This window comes from Emydura macquarii, unplaced genomic scaffold (genome assembly GCF_026122565.2).
Source record: "Emydura macquarii macquarii isolate MOO-44397 ecotype Brisbane River unplaced genomic scaffold, CSIRO-AGI_Emac_v2 contig_2636, whole genome shotgun sequence".
Taxonomy (NCBI): Eukaryota; Metazoa; Chordata; order Testudines; family Chelidae; genus Emydura; species Emydura macquarii.
The window spans coordinates 25859269-25882696 of NW_027132773.1; the positions used below are offsets into that span (position 1 = coordinate 25859269).

Below are 23428 nucleotides of genomic sequence, written 5' to 3' on the forward strand. Positions count from 1 at the left end.
TGATTTTCAGTTCACTGGCAGGTCCAAAAATTGGGGGTGGAGGGAAATTCAGTTCAATCTGAACTGTCTAATATTTTTTTTCAGAATTTTCAGTTAATTGAAAAAGTCAATAAAAAGTCAGTTTCAGATGGAACAAAATGTCAATCTCTCCTGTTGAAGCTGTTTCACTTTGCATAAATAATTAAATATTCACTGGATGAACGACTTGAACTTGGGTGCCCCACATCAGTGCTCTAACCAATAGGCTAGATAGTCATTCTCACTATCTTTCTCCAGCCCAGTCACTATTCAGGTATTTAACACAGAGTGGAAGAACTTCAACAGGAGAGATTCAAGTAGACCCACTCTGGAATACCCTATGCCCAATGGTTAGGACACTCACGTGGGAGAGGAAGATGGGGGTTCAAATCCTGCTGCAGGGTAAGGATTCAAAAGTGATTTTCCAGCATCCTAGATGAATGCCCCTATCACAGAACTAAGAGTTATGAGGGGGGTACATCACCTTCTCCTTTCCCTCCCTTCTATGTTGAGAACAGTACCTACAGGTATGTCTACACAGCAAAGAAAAACCCGCTGCTCACCCATGCCAGCTGACTTAGTCTTGGCCCAAATTTTTTGTGGGGAGCTAGAATCACAGGGGGACTTAGATTATGTCTACACAGCAAAGAAAAACCTGTGGCTGGCCTGTGCCAGCCAACTCAGGGCTCTAGGACCAAGCCCATTAGATGAATCTGTGTCAAAGTCACTGCTAGTTTCAGGCTAACCAAAACTGCATTTTTAGGTGAATACATTTTTTTTCTGAAAAAATTTGCCCAGCTCTAGGTCTCACCCATTTCTATCTTTTGTTTTGATTCCTAACCTGAAACTCAGTTAACCGCCTGTAAATACTAAAATCTACTAGAGCAGTAAAAATCAAATACTGTTATCTAATAATACTGGTAATGTCTACTAATTATACATTTATTCTCTTTCCCACTGTAATTGTTGCTCCAGAGAATTAAATCTACCTGATTGCTCTGATTTAGCACCTCAAAAAATTGTGCCCATCCTGAATAAGACACTTCTTAAATTTGCTGAAGAAATCAAAGACCGAAAATATGTCATTATGGATGCACTTATTTGTTGCTCAGAAATCTTCTCCCCAGGTGAGGTGTGGATTAACGTTCACTGCTCTTCAAAAATGTGGGATTTGGTCCGTCTGGTGATCACATGGGGACAATCTATTTTAACCTGGCTCCATCCCCAATGATGATTAATGGATATATTTCAGGTTTTGCCTGCTCATTGGGATCAGTAAGGATCGTCCTCTATCACCTCTCCTTTATGCATCAAGTATTAAGCAGCTGCTGAGAGATTCTGACATTGTTCCTCCATCGCATGAAATATCATGGATTTTATATGTGGAATATTTAGATAGATAGATAGATAGATAGATAGATATTCTGCATATAATCAACGCTGTTTTTCATATCTATCTTTAAGAGTTAATAAAAGGTTTTAAGCTATGCCCTCTATCACAATCTTTTGTTCTGGTCATCTAAGTTCAATAGGTATCTGCAAATCACTGTGTTTCCAAACTAAATCCTCTGTATGATCTTACTTACAACCATACATTACATAAAACCAGCAAGAGGGATTCAGACCACTGAACAATATTAGCCTCTTATATTTCCAGCTTGATTAATTCCATTAAAATAATTAGCATGTCAGAACTGAATTTATCTGAAATCATCCCCTGCCACATTCCCAATAAGGTTATAAGAGATCTAATGATTCCTTTTCCAATTTAGCACAGAAGGACAGAAAACCTGGACATCAGGTTTCTATGTTACAAGCCAATAATTATAATTATAATAATGTCACCTAACTCTTATATCATGGAAAGGAAAGGCTGATATAGCACTGCGTGTCCCAAGCCCTCAAAAATCAAGAGTCAGACCCACCCAAAACCATGATATTTTATATATTTAATTTGAGTTTCTTTGGTTTGCCCTCTGGTTTTTGCATGTTCAGTTTACAAAGCAATCATACTTTCCAACATTTCTCTGCAACTGGGCTAGAAACTTTAAAAAAAAAAAAAAAAGGAAGACAAAAAACACCCCTAAAGTTGAGGTTCTTATGTAATCAACAGATTCCAGAGATGTGGTTCTAAAAGAACACTGATCACCACAAGACTGGTGATAACATCGCAAGTGTTAGTACACCAATGCTGATAGACTTTCCTCTTCGACTCCTACTTTACCATCCTGTGGTCTTCAAACATGGTTTCCCTTTGCTTGTCCAATATTCAGTGTACTGATTGATTCAGCTGGTGTTTGGCACAAGCCAGCCAGAACAATATGGGTGATCCTATTCCTTGTTACCTTGTGCTTTCCCATCTGCCTGCTGTACCCACTTGTGGTCTCTCATTTTATACTTAGATTATAAACTCTACAGTGCCTAACATAATGGGGCTGTGGACACTAGAAACCAGTGAACTACAAATTAATAACAACAATATGAATATAATCTTTTCAAAAACATAGACGCTCCCTATCCTGAGCTGCTACAGAAAACCTTTATTTCTGTAGTGGTCACTCTTTTGAAGTTGGATTTTCAAAACTGCCTAAATGAGTTGGGAGCACACAGATATTCAGTGGAACTAGTACTCCTACATCATGTACATGGTTTTGAAAATCCCATTACAGGGCCCGATCATATAAAATGCTAATTTTCCTCTGCTCCCACTAATTTCACTGGGAGCTTAGATTACTCAGCAAGTTCAGAAGACACTTGGCATCCTGAAAAACTGGGCCTCAAACATTATGTGGATTAATTCTTCCATTGTGCTAGGGATTTCTTCTGTAAAAATCTATTTATGGACTTTGTTGTTTTAAAACCATGATTTCCTCAATATTTCTTTTTTTCAAAGTGGTGTCCTTTTCACATTAGAGCCTGATTTCAGACCCAGCCTCAACTTGTTCATGTTCACTTCTGCGTGTGTACATGTCTGTGCATGCACTTTCCCAGAACTAACATCTGTGTATGCAGAAAGTAAAATCCAGTATTAATCTTCCTACAGTATGCATTAACAATTTGAGCCATGAGAAAATGAAACTTGACTTGGATTTTCAAAGTTTCTGAGTTTTTTAATACAAGAGTGTATTTTTATGTCTAATAAGAACACAAATTTTGGAAAACAGTTTGCAAATGAAACATCATGCAAGAGGCACTCAACATGTCACAGGATTGGGCCCTTCATATTCCTTTGCTTGTTTTGTATAACGCAGAGTTTCGATAGCCATGTTGGTCCCAGGATATTAGAGAGACAAGCTGCGTAAGGTTATATCTTTTATTGGACCAACTTCTGTTGGTGAAACAAAAGTTGGTCCAATGAAAGATATTACTTCACCTAACTTGTCTCTCAATTTTGTATAATACGAGGCAACATTGAATTATACTGAACTGATGTAACTAGACAACTGTGATGTGAGATGATTTCACATCATATTAGAGTTATATCATTTTGGTGTTATCACAGTGGAGTAGAGATCCAAATTTGGGGTCATATGACCAAATGGATCCTGAGATACAGCTTCCTGAAATAAATAGTTTTTCTGAGATTTGGTCTACATTATGTGGTGTTTCCTACATTGGTCAGGAACAGATGGTAGGGGAGAGGACAGGAGAGGTTGGAGACTTAGAGGGGCAGCAGACCAAGTTGGGAGGTTAGGAGTGAGGGGCCTGTCAACCGTGAATTCTTCCCTTCCATGTAAGTGCTATGATCTGGGGGAGCCCTATTCCTCTGCAGTGATCTGAGCCCCTCTCCTGGCTCACTGTGTATTCTAGGATCTGGTGGACCCTGCTTCTCTTGGGATATCTGAGCTCCTCTCCCTGCCCCTCCATCTGAGCTGAGATCTGGGGGAGTCCTGTCCCTGAGTACCTTTACTTGCCCCCCATGTAATACCAGATTTTGGGGGTAGGGAGTTGAAGAGAATGCAATTTTAAAGATGTGGAAATGAATAGACTGTGGGGAGGAGGGACCCAGTTTGGAAGAGGGGTGGTCCTGGGGCATGACTGGGTGATAGTCCTGTGCCTTTGCAGAGCACTGATTTCAGCAAACCTCAAATGTCTTAGACCCAGGAAATGCAGATTTAGGATAGACACCCATGTAACTTTAAGTCTGCCCACTTTGAATGATGCCCCAAAACATCCATAATACACATAGCCATATTTTGCCCTTTCATTGTAAAAGACAGGTGCTACTTTCAACTGCTCTATGCCCAAACACTGAGCCTACTCCCCTGACAGAATACCACACTTGTAAAATTGAACAACCACTTCATAGCCTTGTAAAACCCCTTCATACTACACACAGGATACTATCTAAACCTATACTTTCCCCTATGCATCATTAAATCCACAGACTGATCTCATAACCCACCTCACTATTGACAATACCCATAGCAAGAAGATCCTGTAATGGACACAACCCACCCAATTCTGTATTTGGTATTGAAATGGGCATTATCCATGGTGAGTTTTACTTAACTCACCATTCTGGAAGGGCACAAGCTGTCACCAGGCAACCTTAACTCTGGGTTAACTAAGGTTATGTTTTGGGTTGTTGTTTCAGGGCTGTGGGCTTTTTTTTTTTTTTTTTTTTTTTTTAAATTAATAATTTACATGCCTAATTAACAGTAGAATACATACAAATAGAGACCAAATCTTTGCTTAAAAAAATTAAAGAAAACACTACTTCAAAACAGAGATATTATTTACTTTGGAGCAGAAAAACTGGCAAAGAAAGTATTTGAAATGTTAGATTTTTCCTTCAAAAAAAAAAAAGTGAACTAGGGTCTTTGCTCTGGACAGGAAAAAACCTATAGGAGGGGACAAGTGAGGGCAGGAAACCTTTAGTAGGTTCCCCTCGTGGAGTTTTCTGTTAATTGTGCCTTGAGGGGGATTTGGCATGAGAACCTGTAATGACCACAGAGAGTCAGGCCTTCCAAGCCTTTGTTCCTTGAGAATCAATTGTGAAGGACCCCATCAATTTTTGGAGACAAGAGCCATAAGTGCAGACAGTGTTTGCCTTTACTTGCCTTATTTGGTTCCACCTCATCCTGCAGCGTGGCTTTTGCAAGACCCGTAATGCTAGTAGCTGGGCCAGCAGTAACCCCAGAGAGAGGGCCCAGGGGACATATTGTATAACTTGGAGTTGTATTAGTTCTCTCCCAAATTTATGTATAGGAATTGGGGACTGCAAAGGGAACATGGAGCCCAGCTACCCCCTCTTCCACCCTTTTAGATAGCCACGGAGGGTATGCCTACACTGCAGCTGGAAGCAAGCCATTCAGCCTGGGTAGACAGACTTACACTTGCAGGACTGGAGCTAATGTGCTAAAAATAGCAATGTGGAAGTTCCCAGCTCAGGCTGGAGCTTGGGCCTTCCAGCTTAAGGGGTTAGGTGGGGTTTGGAGCCTACGTTTCTTCCTAAGGGGGCTAGAACTATTCAAGATAGGCTCCAGAACTCTCCAAAATCCATCACTAGCCAAAAAATTCACACGAGTTGGCAATACCGCAACAATTTTGTCCTGCAGATAAAATAGGGTTCTTAGGATTTTCCCAGCTTTCACAAACTCTACATTTCCAGATGACATTTACAAAATGCTGTATAAATATAGTTGTTCAAGGTTTCCCTATCAAACCAAATTAACTATTAAACTGCCACTATATATGAAAAGCAATTGATTTTGCTTTCAATAGACCTTTGTTTGGCTGGTAGATGTCCGAAAAACCAACTGTAATAATAATAACAACAACAAAAACCCACACATGCGCCCCAGAAAAGGATGAACAATTCACTAAAGTGGATTCAGAAATTGACACATCCATCAGATTTCCTCATTCCCATTACAAGTGTGAAAGTGCTATTCCCAGTAAGATCACATTCTGCAATATTTTGGGTTTAATGTAACTTGTGGAAGTACATATAAGCATAAACTAATGTCATATCAATTACATCAATACACTGTGCTTTGGAGATTCTGATGACCCTGCTGTCATGAAAGTGTCACAGAATATTACATGGACAAATCCTTCAGATGAATAAAATCTTCTTTGCAATATAAATACAAGTAAACAAAGAGGCATCAAAAATAAACACTCTTAAGATTGATTACCTACATTCAAAAGCTAAACCATTATCTCCAGCTACCAGAAAGTTATATTCTTCCCTGTTCATTAAAGCTTTCTGGACGCTGTGGAGGTATTCTTCATATCATTCATTATATTTAATCAAATTTAACAAAGTCATGTCTATAGGACTCAGTGTGTCGATATACTATTAGCAGTTATACCCATGAAACCTCGCAGAGGTCAATATGGTTGCATGGGAGTAATAGAGAGGAGAAATTGACTCACGTTCTGTGTAAACAGTCTGGACAGAAAAGAGCAGGAATACTCTGAAGCCAAACTAGAAAAATAACCTACATAACTGGTAAAATGCCCAATGCCCCTGGATATTGAAAATTGCTACATTCTTGCAAAACAGGGCCTGATTCAGTCAGCTTTCCCAGTAGGAAGGGCCAACTAAAATCAGTGGGAGCTCTGCATGGGATAGCTTGCAAGATCAGGCTCTAACTTTCTGGTTTTTGGGTTTTTTTTTTTTTTTACTTCTAATGTCTCTTTCAGTATATTTATTTATTATTTACCAACAGGAATATTGGCAATTTTTAGGAAAGTAACTATAATACATGTAGAAACCACCTTTTATGCTTATGGATCATAAAAACAAACCACTGTGGCTTTTTTCCTTAGTATTTTACAGGCTATATTTTGTCTGAATGGGAAAGATACCGCCACCATTACGAGGGACCTCCTCTCAGATAAGAGTCTGGCAAAATCCCCTAGCGATATGTGCCATCCGTTTTTTCCTCTTTTTCACCAATTTCCTTATTAAAATGTTTACCAGATTTTTAAGGCAGAGTGCATTCCCTATGATAAATTAGTTTCCAAGTTTTCTAGAATCAAGAATTTTAATAGTACATTGAAATTAGCCGTTCCAATGGAAATGCACATGCAACTTTATTTTGCACTTACTAGTATGAGTACTTTGTTACATTTAAATTCTGGTAGTTCATACTCTAAAGTTTCACATGTACATATCTCTCAGTCACAGCAGAAGGTCCATGAAGCTGTCTGAGATGTGTTACAGGCCAAAGTGAGAGCTCAGCATCCTATATGCATGGAGGGAAGGGGGTAGATACCTTCTCCAGAGGCTAAGGAGCTTTTCCAGAGACTGAGACTTCTCCAGTGCAATGGCTGCAGTAGCTTTTTCAGGCCCTTATGCAGCTTCCCCTACTACCACCACCACAACAGTTGAATGATGGAAACAAGAACAAGTCTTCTGGTCCTGGCCCACACAGCCTTGTGTCCACCTTCCCCCTGCACAGTACCCTCAGAACCACATCACTTCCACTTCCTAGGGGAACTCTGCAGCTAGGGAAGAGGTTGAGTTTGGTCCATCCTCAAATTCTGCAGCACACTAATATTTGTCTGACTCTCAGTATGAGTTCCACAGACTGAATGATTGCAAAGCATGGTTTACCTTTTATACGGTATATGGACTAAACCAATATAAGGGATTAATTAACACAATTATCTCTTAAGGTTTGAAAAAATTGACCTCATCTGCATTTTTCTATTTCTGATAAATTACTAGTTAAAAAAAAATTAAATGTTCTCATCAGTGTCCATGATACCTATTAAACACCCCATGTTTCATCACCTTGTGTTTACAGTAACAGTTATAGCAGACCAGAGATATCACAACAGGTATGGATCAAACACAAATGTGAAAGTTGTTTGAAATAAACTGTACAGCTTATCTTTTTATGATAAACTTTTACACCAACCAAATGAAAATGGATCACTTTCTTTATGCCTTAACAACTTAGGCTCAAAAGAATATTTATTGGAAACATAGGAAACATCATTGCAAACCTTACTTTGTCATCAGAACATTTTCCATTTGTCAATTACCTATTTTGCTCAAGGTTTTCTTTAAAATCTTTAAATAATCATTCAAACCCACTTGAATGAGACAGGGATTCCCTGTTCAAGAAAATGTCATACAAGGAAAAGGAAAAACCTTTTAAGAAAGAAAAAAATATTGCAAATCACAGCCACCGTGCATATCAGCCAAATGGTCTGGTTTGTTACCTGAAGCAAAAACAGCTTCTACTCGGAAGCTAAATTGAAAACGACCTTGTGCTGTTTTATAAAAGGCTGGCAGCTGAGGTCACTGGAGTATATTGTGATAGACAGTGCTACTCTGTGTATGGTTAGCAGGCATGTCTGGTATGTGGATTACAGCCAAATGTGGCATAGTGGGGAGGGAAATCCACTAAAGAACATTGTATCAATTCATCTGAAAATAATGGCAAATGTAATCTACAACAATTATGACTTTCATGACAGAAGATACATTTTCAGTAACCTCATTTTGCCATAAAGTATGTTCTACTTTTTTCAATTTAATACCTATAAATTAAGTATATTCTTTATCAGCCTCTTCTGACAGCGGCATAAGCAACAGTAACTGTATTTCCCCAGCAGGCAGATCCCAGCTGCACAGCATTTTATGCAGTATAGGTTGTTGTGGTGGTTTTTTGTTGTTGTTTTTTAACACTGTGCATGGCTTTAAATTAACTAAATCACTGAGTCAAAAGCAATGAAATAGAAAAGGACCCAGAACAGATAGCAATTATTGAATCAAGTTTTAAATATGTTAATACAAATCAACCTCCAAATCATTCACTATTGTAGGAAAATCATTACACTGACTTTAAAAGAAAATAATATGCAAAAAGACATTTTCTACAATTCATTCCCTAGCGAATGCACGAACAAGCACCATCATAGGAATTTAATCTGTCAATAGGACTGCATGAGTCCTCTAGTTGTTTCTATAATAGCAGTTTTCCACCAGAATATTTTGATTGACAGATTCTTATTTTTAAACGTCTGCCTCTTTTAGCAGCAGCTTAATGTTACGATGGGGTTTCAAAGCAGGTGGAAAAACTCACACTTCTGATTAAAATGAGAACTGCTTCTAATCCTGTGTTTTCCACTGTGCCTGAAAGTATCCTATATATAGAAGAAAACATATCCTGTCACTTCTAAAGTATTTAGAGAAGAAGAAAAAAATGCTTATTACTTACCGTTGAAGTTTACAGCCCGGATATAACTAAGTAGCTCTTTACCATCAATCGTGCTCATCTTTGGACACAGACCTATATATCCAGGACAGAGATCTTTATGCATGCTGTGGAGTGAATAGGCCATGGAATATACAGCATCAATGACAAACTGGACCTTTCCTTCTTGCTCATAGGATGAATCTCTTGCAATTCTTTCTAAGCCTATGGAACAGATATTAAAAAAAAGAATCAGATCAGTTTGTATGTGTGCATGTCCGCGCACACACACACATGCGCATTCTTGGAGTACATCATAAAAAATTCGAATCAATTGATAGATCAAATTAGGCCCCAGCTATCCATCAGTGGAACAAAGTAAAAAGATAAAGTATGGCCATCTGGTTTTACCTCTAATCATTATACACTGTGCCAGGTTTATAAACTGTATATTGAATTCTGGGCTGGGAAAGATTTCATTATAAGAAAAAACAGAGAGAAAAAATATAGATTTGTATTTCCACAATCTCTCTTTCTGGCTAACTGACACCCATTGAACAGCTGGTTACTGTTATTTATAGGAACTTTTACAAGCAGTCTGCCATTCTAGTTTAAATGAAATTTAGAGAATACCTTGATTTTTATCTACATCTATTGTTTGATAAACATTATTTAAACATGGCGAAAGGAAGGTGATTTTTTTGCCAAGTGTTGCTGCCATCTGTCTCTGTGTTTAAGAAAGTCTATTTTGAGGTCCTTTTACTATATTTAACACTGAGTTATGCTTTAAATTGAAAATCATGTGTCTTGTTCCAATTTCTTTGCTGCTTTTTCTCATAATTTTTAAATTTTTCACAGAAAAAATACAGACCAAATGAGTGCCACATATGGATCATATGAAGTAGCTTGCGGTATGGGTGGTTAGCAAGGGCAGAGTACACCTAGCCAGGAGGAAGAGATAGATAAGGCTTTTTTAAAACAACTAACAAAATCATCCAAACACAGAATTTGATGGTGATGGGGAACTTCAGTGATACATACATGTGTTTGGAAAATAATACAACAGAGTACAGATTATCCAGCCAGTTCTTGGAATGCATTGCAGACAACATTTTATTACAGAAGGTGGAGAAAGCAACCAGGAGAGAGGCCATTCTAGATTTGATTCTGACAAACAGGGAGGAACTGGTTGAGAATTTGAAGGTGGAAGGAAGCTTGGGTTACAGTGATCATGAAATGATAGAGTTCATGATTCTAAATAATGGTAGGCGGGAAAACAGCAGAATAAAGACAATGGATTTTAAGAAGGCAGACTTGAGCAAACTCAGAGAATTAGTAGGTAAGAGCAACAAGTATATTCTTTAGGTCTGTTACTACACTGAGCATAAGGTCTCTGCAACATCTCTGTGTTGAATCTTTTCCTTATTAGTCATAAAGACACATCATGTAAACAAAGATTAACTGAAAATAGCCTGGGATTATACCTTTAAGATTTTATTCCATCAGGCCCTCAGTCCTGCAATGCAATTTTCCAATGGTACATGGGACACAAAGAAAATTAGACTACTTTGTAGAGGTGGGCAAATTTGTAATTTGACAACCTTTGATGCCGAGGGCCTGCTTGTCCTATAGACTTTCAACGGAAACTGTAGGTATTCAGAACGTTGGAAAAGAAGCTCACTAGCTTCTTTTTCTACTTAGGGAATATTAGTGAGAACATTGTAATTTCTTCAAATGTATTAGTTCTTTGAAATACACATTTGGGGCATGTTTTGGATTGATTGCAAGCAATTGGATAGACACGTTTCAAGCTATGTTGCTTAGTGATTGGAGGAGTAAATCACATGGTACTGCCTCTGTCCTCTGACTGAATGAGTTTACAAGCTCTTCCTTGCAAATACTCAAGCTTGCACATTTAAAATTCATGCTCTAGAAATAAATGCTAAGGCATAAAACATTGAATTCACAAACATTTATGCAATTAAATCAATGGTGCAAATGTGTAAACAGTAAAGTTTCTTTTTGCTAAACAATTAAAGAAAAATATGTAGTCCAATTCCCCTATCAGATTTATGAATGCTCATTATTCAGAGACCTAATTTCCCATCAGTGTACATGGGATTTATGTAAATAGCCCCTATTTGCAATATAATCTTTCATTTTTATTCCATATAAATATGTGGTCATAAATCATTTTACCACCATAAATTTAGAAACAGGTTTATTATTTTAGTAGTACTGTATGAGTTTTCTTAATTAAAAGGTGGAAGAATGAAATAACAGGATTTTTCTGTTTCAAAGATGCTAAAGACCTTTAGGAAGTAGTTCTTAAACCGTATAGTTTATACCAAGTGCTCTATGCTTTCCATAGTTAAATGAAAGAGGAAAACTGTAATAATTCAGGTTTGTGTGCAGTTCATTCTTCTTGAGATTTTCGCCAATTTTTTTCTAGCATTCTCAAACATTTAAAACAGTAATTTACAAAGATGACAGTGACTCATCCACTTAATTGACTGTTAAATTTGATTATGCTGTACTTCCCAAAGTAAATGTTAATGTATAGTTGTAAAATGGTGCATATTGTCAATGCCATAAATATATCAACCACTAAAAAAAGTCACACCGTTAGTAGTCATTATTATCCAGAATTGTTTTTATTTAGCCATGGATATCAAGTTATAACATTTTCATTTATATCTTGAAACTAAGGTCTACGGGGCATCTTTCTACATACAATGGAGCCCTAATGAAAGAATATCACATTATAAATCTTGCCGAAGAACTTTTTAATGATTTCGTTAATGAGCGCTACAGTTTCTGATCTTGCACTATATATTCAGGCAAAATTTGCCTACAACTCAAGAGAACTGCAGAACTTTATCTTCATATAGACAACAAAGTAAATATATCTTGGACTAAATAATATAATGTATGCTGCCATATAAAGTTATTTTGATAATAATTTAGTTTGTTTTTTCTAACAGAATATATTGTAACATAGTATGTTGACTCAGTGGGTGACTAAGTTAGTTCACAAACAGCCTCCAAAAGTGTTGGCTTCTTCACACAGAAAAGATGTTAAATAGGAAGCAATTCTGAGAGGAAATTAAGTGTTGAATTTGTTTTTCTTGACTTTTTGAGAGGGAAAATTGGAAATGTAACAGCAATGCAAGCAGAAGGATGAGAACTGAGTATTCTCCTCAATCAATGAATGGATGTGATTCTTTAATTTAATTAACTTGTCTCCTATAACTTTTTTTTTTTTTTTTTTTACAGATTGTGCCTATTTGTTCTAGCTCACCAAATAATAGACTATGAGGACACTTCAGAGTAGAGCTGAGCAGGAAATGATTTTCCCATCCCATTAACATTTTTGAGATTTCAAATATTTTCCCTATTCTGAATCAGGACAAATAGTCAAAATCTCAAAAATATTTATGAAGCAAAAATTAAAATCAGTTTCAAGTCAAGCAAAATGTTTCCTTTGCATAATTTTGAAATTTTTCATTTCTATTTTGATCATTTTTTATTTTTAATATTTGTACTATAATTAGCTTATATTTCAAAACAAAAAGTCATTTTAAACAAGAAAAGCAGAACTTTTATTTTAAAAAGTCAAAATGAAATGTTTCAACAATTTCAAAAGTTCTTTTGCAAAAAATTTTCAAGTTGAAAAATTCATCAAAACCAGCCTTTCTGTCAAAAAGTTTTAATTTTGATAAATCAGCATTTTCCCAAGAAAAAAGTCTTGTAGAAAAATTCTTGATCAGTTCTAGTTAGCAGTATAGGTAGATACAGAAGTTGAGTTAGCATAGAGTACTTCTGGGTACAATTTTGTATTGTTTTTAATACTGTATGTGACATTATTAACAGTTTCACATTTTCTAATCACGTAGGAACCCGTAGGAATTCAAGTCTCATCCCTGACATATGATCATTTCTTTTTTCAGGTTTTCCCCACTTTCTAAGAATCTCTAAAGACAATTGCATTTTCTAATGTGGAATTCAGAAGGTTTCTCCATTTCCAGTTATCTGCCTTCATTGTTAATTGCAGCCCTCAAAACACTAAACCATTAATTAGATTAATCATAATACATGAAGATATAACCCTTAGTGTGTTCAGTACCCCAGAATGTTTGAATACTGCATCTATCATATCCTACAACACTGTTTAAATGCTGTGAAGAACAGTGATCTGTAAATCAGAAATTCACTATGATGTGTGCTGTTTCTAGTAATAATAAATGTGTTCAAATAATGGTCTGTAATCACACTATCTGTTTGATACAATGTCTTGAGCATGAACAATTGTAAATCAATCTATGAAGTGCATTACACATAAATTGTCTGTTGTTGAAATTACAGTGGGTCAAACTATGCCACTCTTAATCACATTGATTAGTAGTCAGTAGTCTGTTTTCTTTAAGGGAACTACTCATGCAATAAAGTACTACTTACTCATTGTGATTTAGGACAACAGAATCTTTCCCTGTGCATAAAGATGTAAATAATGGAAATGTATTTGTTATCAGTGGATTGTAGCTATTAAATTACTGGCTAGCGCTAAAGATTCCCCCAGTAGATCCTCATAACAAAAATGTGCCCCTGGAGTTTACAGTTCTACTGTTCACATCTTAGGTAGGATATACTTTGACTATGCCTGAAACACCATATTTACTCCAAAACATTGTATAAAAGCTATAGGAGACAGTGCAGGAGTGGGAATAAAGAGGAGGAGTTGGGTCACAAGGGAGGGAGTCATAGCACTAAAATAAATCTGACATCATAGAGGACATTTACAGTTTTTAATTCAGTTTTTATGCCAGAGAGCTAACTATCATCAAATTTGGTGAAGCTGTATTTGTAATTCAATCCATGCACTTTGCAGCTTTCATAAGTATTTACATAATCACTTAAATATCACCAAAGTCCCATCTTCCTTTCTCCATTCTGAGCTAGGGAAAAAAAAAAACACTTGTCAGAGATTCTTATCTCCGTTCTGATTAAGGGCCTTAGTCTTGAAGCTTTTATATCACAGGACATTTAGAAGAGTGTTAATGATTCATGGCTCTTTCATTCTTTCTTTATTCCAGGGCTTAATGGCCATTGAATTAATATGACTGATTTGGACCCTATTTTATCATGTTGCTACAGTTCTTTAGCCCTTTAGTTATCACTGCTGCAACTTCTATGAACATAAAAGTTCAACCCAGGGTTATAAATTTCAATAAAAACTGAATCAAGTTTCACAACTGTCATACTTAAGTAGTAAAGGAGTAGCAGCAATCACTCTATAGTTAGATTCCTGGAACTGAATTTCTGTTATAAGCCTCAAGTTGAATCTCCCTTCCCTAATATTTACCCAAAAAAAAGGAATATTGGTCTCAAAATTGGTAGGTTTGGCATGGAACTGAGGTAATCTTTTTAATCAAATATGAAGTGAAATGATCAAGGTGTTCTTGAATTATGACAATCTAAAAATAGATTCTGCCATAATTAATAATACCCAATAACCCTTTTCCCTCCCACTTTATAGCAAACAGAAAGAAAGCAAGGAAGTAAACCTGCTTTACTAAACTCATTTACTGACAGGGCCCAGGAGCAAAGATAAGTTGATTAAAAATATTTTAAAAGTTATTAAAATTTTAAAGAGTGAAGTCACAACAATGAGAGACATCCACCTTGTCTTGCTAATATCTTGAGACCAACACAGCTACCACAACACTTCATACAAATCACAACAGTGGCACATTGGCTCCAACAAGCTTAATCATTATGGAGACTTTTTAAAATTCTCCAAACATAAAACGCACACTTCTCCATTTAATGATGGCATATAATGGAACCATTTACTGAATCTCATCATAATCAATCTTATCTAAATTCTAACCAAAATTTCCACTGATGCCCCTTTCCTTTATTTGATTGTTAGGAAAAAAATGGTGTTGTAATACACTCAAACTCCAGTTTATAGGGAGCACCCGACACGCTACTTTAGGTATTTTCAGTTTAGTTGCTAGGATAGCACAGAAAAGTTTGGAGAAATCCCAAACTTAATTAACTGTTGGAACATCAAGTGACTAAAAGTTAAAATTAATTGAAAGATGTCCAAATATCTGGCAGAAGTTCCCACAATAATCAGTAACATGGAAATAGTTCAGATCATAAGGAAAATATGAGGCCTTCATCTATACCTCTCAATGTTTCCATGTAGTTCCCCATCAGTCTGTCTGTATTCATCTATTGCCTCTTGTTTTATACTTTGATTGTAAGATCTTTGTAGCTTTTATTTCTGTGGTTGTAGAGATTAGCACAATGGAATCCTGGCCCATGACTAGGCCTCCTAGGTGCCACAATAGTACAAATAATAATGATAATATAGTTGTATATATGGTATTGTTATGCAAAGGACATAATGAGGTGTGTGTTATTGAACTATTGGACTATATTAGCATATGAGTATGTGATACAAACCTCTCCAAAGAAAGGGTTAAATGTAGAGAGATTTCACGAAAGAACATTCCGGTATCTGGCTACAGTAATGGCACTAGTTGGTAATTGGGGGATGTGTGGGTTAGGCACACTCTTTAGTCTGAATGGCAAACCGTAGAGAAGTAGCCTACACTTGGCTGAGGAGATCCTGTGTTTTGCAGAGACCTTAGACAGAAGATTTGGCTTTAATCCTGAGTCGTACCTGGACTAAGAGTACTTCACTCTAATACTGGCACCCTTTCACCAGGTACTGAGTAGTTTTGGGTCCATTTTTCACTGTGAGTGAAATAAGTGATGCCATACTCCTTGTATTTTCTCTCTATTTTAGGCACAAAGTGTACATAAACGTTGTTCACCTTGAACAGAATTGCAAAGGTACACAAATGTCATCTCCTTTATAGAAACCCCATCTAAGATATCGCTAAGCTAGATTCATAATAGGTGCCTCGCTGCCAGTTTAGGCACCGAAATCCCAGAATCAGGCCCCATTGGAATTCATAACCCCCCCTCGCAGCTTCCACTGAACACTGTGAGTTCCTAAACTCCCTGGGAACCTACATTTTTGCCATACAAGCTCCCTAGGTGCCCATGTTTCTGCCTCTGTCTGCTGCAGCCTCAATCGAGGCAACCAGACACCTACTCCCCAAAGCGATACATGAACCAGGGGAAGATAGAGGTTCCTCCACCTAATTTACCTGCAAGCCCTATCCAGTAAGCACGCTCAGAGCTTGCCTACTGGCTCAGGCCCCATTTGAGAACTCATATAAGCCAGTTGAGGAGAGGGATCTCATTTGTTACTTTCAGCCAAGTAGTTAGAACATTCAGCTGGGATATGGGAGACCCTTGGTTCAGGTTCCCCCTCCACCTGAGGAGAGAAAGGATTTGAACAGGGCACTGCCTCTTCTGAGGTCAGTGCCCTAACCATTGGAGCTATGGGACTCCCTCCATATCTCCTGTTGAAGTTGTTCCACTGGGAGTAAATAAATTTAAAAGTCAGTGGAGCAGAGGCCTGGATCCTGCCTCTCCCACCTTCCATCTGAGTGCTCTAACTACCAAGCTGCCAAGTCTTACAGTGGAAAAGCTTCAACATGAGGGACTGAGGAAGCCACACATCAGAATATCCCATGGCTTCAGTGATAAGGACACTCACCTGAGAGGTAGCAGAGCTCTGTTCAAAACCCTAGTCCCCCACAGGTCTAGGGGGGACTTGAACTTGAACTTAGGGTCTCCCACATCTCAGTTGAGTGCTCTAACTACAGGAAGAGAATGAGGGAGCACTAATTTAATTCTCTTACTGTGCTCATCACTATTTTGTTTTTTAATTATTATTATTGCTTTCTTCTGAAGGTCATCAATATTGTCAGCAATTTATTGTGTACAGCTGTGCTGTACTACTGCGTACTATCGTCTACTTCCTTTGCATAATGGGGTAGAGATTTAAACCCAAAAGGGAATCACAATCAGTGGTATCCACATGTATAGTTACTGTAGTTACACACACTAGTTGTGTGGTTACCATGAGAAAATACAGTGTTTGTAGTGTATGCATTAACTTTCAGGACTGCACACTATTTTTATGGAGACAATGGCTTGTGGTTAATGCAACTTGTTACAAAGATCTCAGCAAAAATTGCAATAAAAGAGCCAAAATAGAACAGAATAGAATTTCACTCTGGGTATATAATTAAATTTGATCACTGATCTGCTTGTATTAAAATAAATGCTTAGTCCATATAAAGGTATCCAGTCTCCAGGAGAATGGCACCAGTAAAAGTGGCTGTATTCAGCAACTTGGCAGGAAATAAATAGTAATGAGAGAGTTAAGGACTTGGAGATTAAAGGTACTCTTTTAGGAGGAAGCAAAGGGAGGATGAAAAAGAAATGGTCAGCTGCAAACAGGGACACAAAGAGATTTTGGGGGCCCTGGGACAGAATCTAAAAATGAGGCCCCTCATCCTTCCAAAAAAAATTGCCATGTAAGATGAAGGACTTAGGGGCAGGATGGGGTTGGAAAGTGGGCCTATCCCACGCTCATCTGCAGCAGCTCCTGTCCAACAGGGCTGGGCCTGACTCCCTGCTCCAGCATTGCAACCTGGTGCATGGAGTTGCAGCACCATTCAGTTTTGACCCAACCACCCCTCTCTTGTTAGAGGAGGGATAGAAGGGTAGCTGGGCCACATTTGAATGAGTGGTGTGACCTGGCACAGCACCATTCAGTTCGACAGGGGGCGGCTGGGTCAAAGACTGTTTCTGTGCCAGGTTGCAATGCCATTCACTCAAATTCCACATGCTGGGGCCTTCTCAAAAGGGGGGCCTGGAGCAAACTGCCCCTTTTGGTCCCCCTTCTCCCCTTCAGCATGTATCGGACTGAACTTGACAGTAGACAGAATGGGTGCTTCTCAGGAGACAAACAGGAGCATTTGGTAGGTGGTTATTTAATATTTAATACAAATTTAATAAATATTTAATAGATTTAATAAAAATTATTATATTACAAATATTTATTCACAATACATTAAAAACCACTGATAAACACAATTATAAGTTAATAAACTTTTCTATGAACCAGAATCCTCCCACTCCTAATTCTAGGATCTTATTATTTTATAAAAACTGGAGCATAAATCAGCATCACTGATGCAACTTGTAAAAAATAAAAATAAAACCCCCACAGTTTTGTGAAAAGTAAATATTCTACCCTTTCACCTCAGTTTTTTGCAGCTTTCCATAAAAAGAAAGGCAACATTTGCAACAAGAAACTTTGCAACAAGAGTTATGAATGATTCCAGGGTATGCTTTTAACATTTATTGCAGCAAAAATAAACCTATCTTCTTTGCTGGAAATGGAGGAATATCACCCATCTCCAATCCAAATTAACCAATTTTCACAAAAACTTTAGAAATAGGTGTTTTCCACATGTGAAAATTTGCAAAGTGAAAATCTGTAATTTCCCTGCACTTCTAATTTGAGTTATTTTTGTTCATCTCTATTTAAAAGTAACACCACAGTAAGTTATAGTTTTGGCTAAAATCTAGTGGACTTGATTCAGTGATACAGACTGCATGCTTCTGGTGGAAGAAATTTTGCTTAGATGGAGACACATTGGTGCAACCTACCCACAAATGCTGCACTGCCAAGGGACCTGGAGTCAGCTAATGTTGCTCAGAAAGTGATTAGGGCTGACTGGGAAGGGTGTAGGGCTAGGGCAAGCAGGAGTGCTGATTCAGTGCATGTCTTGCACAGTTTCCACTGGCAGAGCTCTTATGGAGCCTTGGCTATAAATTTAAGCTGTCTTCCGTTAGTACTGCTGCCTGCCCTGTCTTGGTATAGAATCCCTTTGTAGGCACAGAGGGTCAATTTACAGCCCCTGTTCCCACGAGGATAAATCAGGTTCATTATCTAGAAAGAATGTAGTTTACGATAGAGAGAGCGAGCTGGTGTTTCTCGGGGCTGGGGCTGGGGCTGGGGATGATATGCTGGCACAGTGCTTGCAGCAAATTTGAGAATGATTTGTCTGAGACACACTGAATGAGGCAACGCTGAACAATTAGCAGGCTCATAGCTAATCAACAAGTCCTCAAATAACTTCAAACTGGACCTCACTTGTACCCTGTTACTGCATTTCCACCTCTTGTACATTGCTACTAAAATTAAATGGTGTCAACTGCAATGCATTGGTAAGCTCTTGTTGCCAGTATTGCACTCTTAGGGCTAGCTGGACTTGCATTCTTGGGAGAGGGCACTTGGGAGAGGGATTGACCACTTTAAGCAGTCTAACAGAGGCTGAGTTTGGTGACTTTTTGGATGTGACACAAGAGGCTTCTGTTTAATCTTACTTTTCCTTAGTGTGAATGGGAGAAGGGAAGGTTGTCAGAGGGAAAAGTCTGGGTTCGTTCCAGATGTTGATACCAGTTGTCCAACTAAATTTCCCAGATGTAGCAGAGACCGTCTTTTAGTTCTGGGTTTGTACAACAACTAACAAAATGGGGCTTTATGACAAATAAATATATTATTATTAATATCAAATATAATAATCAGTGCAATACACAGAATACTGTTAAATGAAGTATGTGCATTCATTTGATACAATATAGGCTCATTTGATGCAATGTAATTTTGCATATTGATACCAACAATGTAGAAAGAATTATAACCAGCTACACTGTTATAAATCGCTACACCAGTATGCAGATAATTATTGGATTGGAGCTGTACTTTTATCAATGATGTCTAGAGGTAGTATGAACCAAAAAGGCTAATCTTTAGTGGCTTATACATATCATTATAAACTTGAGCAAATATAAGATCTTAGCTTCTGGACAGCTTAAATCTAATTGGTTCTTCTGATACATGGAGAAATCAAATGAAAAAGGACATGCCGCTTTAGGCTTTCTGAAGCTTGTGTGGAAGGAAAAGACAGCTTGTTATAGGAAGTCTGATAACATACGCTAAGTAAAAGCTGGTTAAAAGTCAACTTTCACCTTGTTCCTTACCTCATTTTGAAAATCTCCTTCCATTTTCATGTAATGTATTTTACTTCTACTAATAGTCTTTTGTAGAACTCAGTAAAAAAAAAAAAGTAACCTTGTGCAGTTCACGTTCCAATTTAGCAAGTGAAACTTTGTCTCCTTTCCAACCTTCTCTTTTCACCAGTCACCTTACTTCCCACCATTCTAGCCCTCCATCCTGCTCCTTTGGTCCTGCTCACTGAACTCCCACTGTGGGATCACCTATTCCAGCTGTCTCTAACTACCAGAGAAATCCTGAGTTGGTTTTCTTCAACTGGCCAGCTGCCACTGCTATACCCTAGAATTCTTTGTTCCTGTCTGTCGCAACAGGAGCATGCTGACTTTAAGCCACACACCAGCTGTGACACATAGAAGCAAAGTATTCTGAGCCAGCATAGCTAATCCACCTTTGGGAAACAGACACAGGAATTTGGCAATACAGGTGGCAAGAGTTAGATAGACAAATGACAGTAAGAGAAAAAGACAACTGGGTAGGGATTATTAATTTTACTAGCTTGGGCACATCATATGGATAAGTGAGCAGATGTAATCGTAACACTTTCATAAAGGGTATTATACAACCCTGTCTTTGGCTGGTCTGCAAGGGACAGCTGCCTGTTACAGCTGCTATCTAATAGATTTAGGGCCTAACCCCAATCCCACTGAAGTCAATGAGAGTTTTGCCACTAACTTTAGGAACAGCAGAATTGGAGTTTTAGTCTATTAGCTCAAATGGTAGAGATTTACATTTTGGTGCTGAGAATTCTGGATTCAAATCCTGCTACTGGTCCATGGTGGGAGTTGTTACATAATGTTATATGGACTGGAACTGTGGAGAGATAACAAGAGGGAGGTGCAGACGGGAACTGAGGAAGCCAGAACAATACAAGGGTAGAGACTGAGTCCCTGGATGCTTAGGAAGTTGATAAGCTGCTTGTGGAATTCAACTAGGTTTGACCTCAATATCTTCTGCTGCTGTATCTTTAAGGATATTCAGTATAGTTATAGATATGATTGGCAAGATTTCAGTGTTTCCCACTCTCATGATTTTATCACAAGTGTTGCACTGTACAGTGTTTTTCTTAAAGCCCCAGCTGTTGTGAGAATCTCAGTTATGATTTTGTGAGAATCTCAGGGTTTTTAAAAAAAAAAATAATAATAAGCGCATTTCTAGCACTCATGGTTGTGGATAAATTCTTGAAAACATGACCTGAGTGTACCCTGAAAAATTAAAAAACAGAAGGGATTTTTTTGTGTGGGTCTGATTCATGATTTGTGGACACTTGCAGTTGCCAAGACAAAGCTCTTCAGCTGGAATAAATCAGTCCAGCTCTATTGAAGTCAATAGTCTTGGGCTGATTTACACCAGCTGTGTAGCTGTCCTCATATGTCTCAGACTACACGATTGTGACCATGTCTGGAATGTCATATTTAGAAGTCTAATTTTCAGGAGAGATGAAGTAACTGCCTGCTCTTGCAATGCAAGACAGTGGAACGATTTCTTCATTTTCTTCCTTGTTTATTTTTAAATCAGAGGTCCAGAGAGACAGAGAGAAAGAAGTGATGGAAATTCAAATAAATTCAAATACAATAAAAAAAACAACAACTAGAGATAGGGTAGTTCAGAGAAATTTTGGTGACTCTCACTCTAACACCCTCAATTTTAATGTATATGTACATTTAGATATATAATAACTAATATATAATTCACAATACAATCATCATTGTAAACATATCAACCAGATTATACTTATTTTGTAATTTCAGCTTCCTGAAAGCTACAGTAAAGTCTGAAATAGTCTAGTAATGTTCAGAAAGAACAACAGAAAGGAATGGGAGTGAAACACAATAACACAGTAATTGCTATTCAGGGTGGAGAACAACTGAGACATTTTTCCTAGTTGTAATCAGTTTATAATTACAGTCCTGCGAACTAGGCAACACAAAGAAACAGCTAGAAAGTACCAGCCAGTTTCCATGCTATGAATTTATAGTCTCTTTAGGCTCTTTATCTTCACTACCCTGACAGACAACTGGAAATCTGTAGTTTTGGGGCTAGTGCTCTCTTCATTATTAATAGCATCCAGATGTACAAGTTAATGTTCGGGAGAAGCTAATTTATAAAAAACTCCCTGGAGTATAACAATGAACAAACTCTTTTTTAAACACACATACAAATAGCAAAGCATGGAGAAAAAAGTGATTGTCTATTTTGTATGTGACATCTAACAAGCCTGAATAAAATAATGTTTTTCACAAGATGCAGTTATTAACAGCAACAAACAGATATTGCAATTCATTCAGTCAAATTAAAATGGAAAGGACATACTGCCATTTTATGTCAATGATATTAACTCCTTCAGTATCATGACTCTAGGAAAGGCATGTCATTCAAAGAGGGTTAACAACATTTTCAACTGGTCCACCAGGTGAATGAAATATATTCGCAAAGCCATTTGCTGGACTAATGTCCATAGATGTTATATGACTAAACTGTGAAGGAATTAATCTCAATGAAACCCAAGTGACATCCTCCCACATATCTTAATTGGAGAATTACCTGGTAACAACTGCAAAATCAGACCCAAGGCTGGAAAAATCATTTGCTTTATTTAGTGATAGACCAATTTATTTCTGGCTATTATTATTTAGTTAATATCACTATTGCATACAATAGATAAAAAACCATGACAAATATATTTAACAAGAAGGATATTAAAAGTGTGTATGTTAATGATTGGTTAAACACAACAATTACATATTTGTCTGTTGGTATGAAAAGGAAATCATAAATCCTATTATTAGCCTTTTAGAAATATGAAGTAGGATATTAAGATTAAATATGCCTGATTTATGTTCCAGAGCTGGGTAAAAAAATACATTGTGCATAAAATCTTTGAAGATTTTTTTTTCCTTTCTGTTCACAAACTGTCTGGGAGCCAACAGAGATCTTCTCAAAGTTCCAGATTCTTCCACCCTTAATTGCCGTGGGTCAGATCCTCAGCTGGCAAAGTGAATGGCAGTTTACACTAGATGAGGATTTTGCCTTTTCAGTAACACCGAACATAACAAATAGTTCTACTGAAACTAATGGGACCGTATGAGGAAGGAACTACTCCACTTAAGTAAGGATGACAGAATCTGGCTCAAATTTATTTATTTGAACTTATTTGCCAAAGAATTTTCAGGAAATAATTCTTGGTTTGCTATTTATGCTTGAGCAGCTCACTATAACAAGAGCAAAGGAG

The 23428-nt window shown here is 37.5% G+C and overlaps 1 protein-coding gene across 2 annotated transcripts in view; it reads right to left on the bottom strand.

The window, feature by feature from the left end:
* Nucleotides 1-23428, bottom strand: part of GRM8 (glutamate metabotropic receptor 8) — a 424254-nt gene that overhangs the window by 162038 nt on the left and 238788 nt on the right. For both annotated transcript variants that reach the window (XM_067564317.1, XM_067564318.1), the window contains one exon: nucleotides 9204-9404. In XM_067564317.1, coding sequence (XP_067420418.1) covers nucleotides 9204-9404 — 201 coding nt within the window. The remainder of the gene's footprint in view (nucleotides 1-9203; nucleotides 9405-23428) is intronic.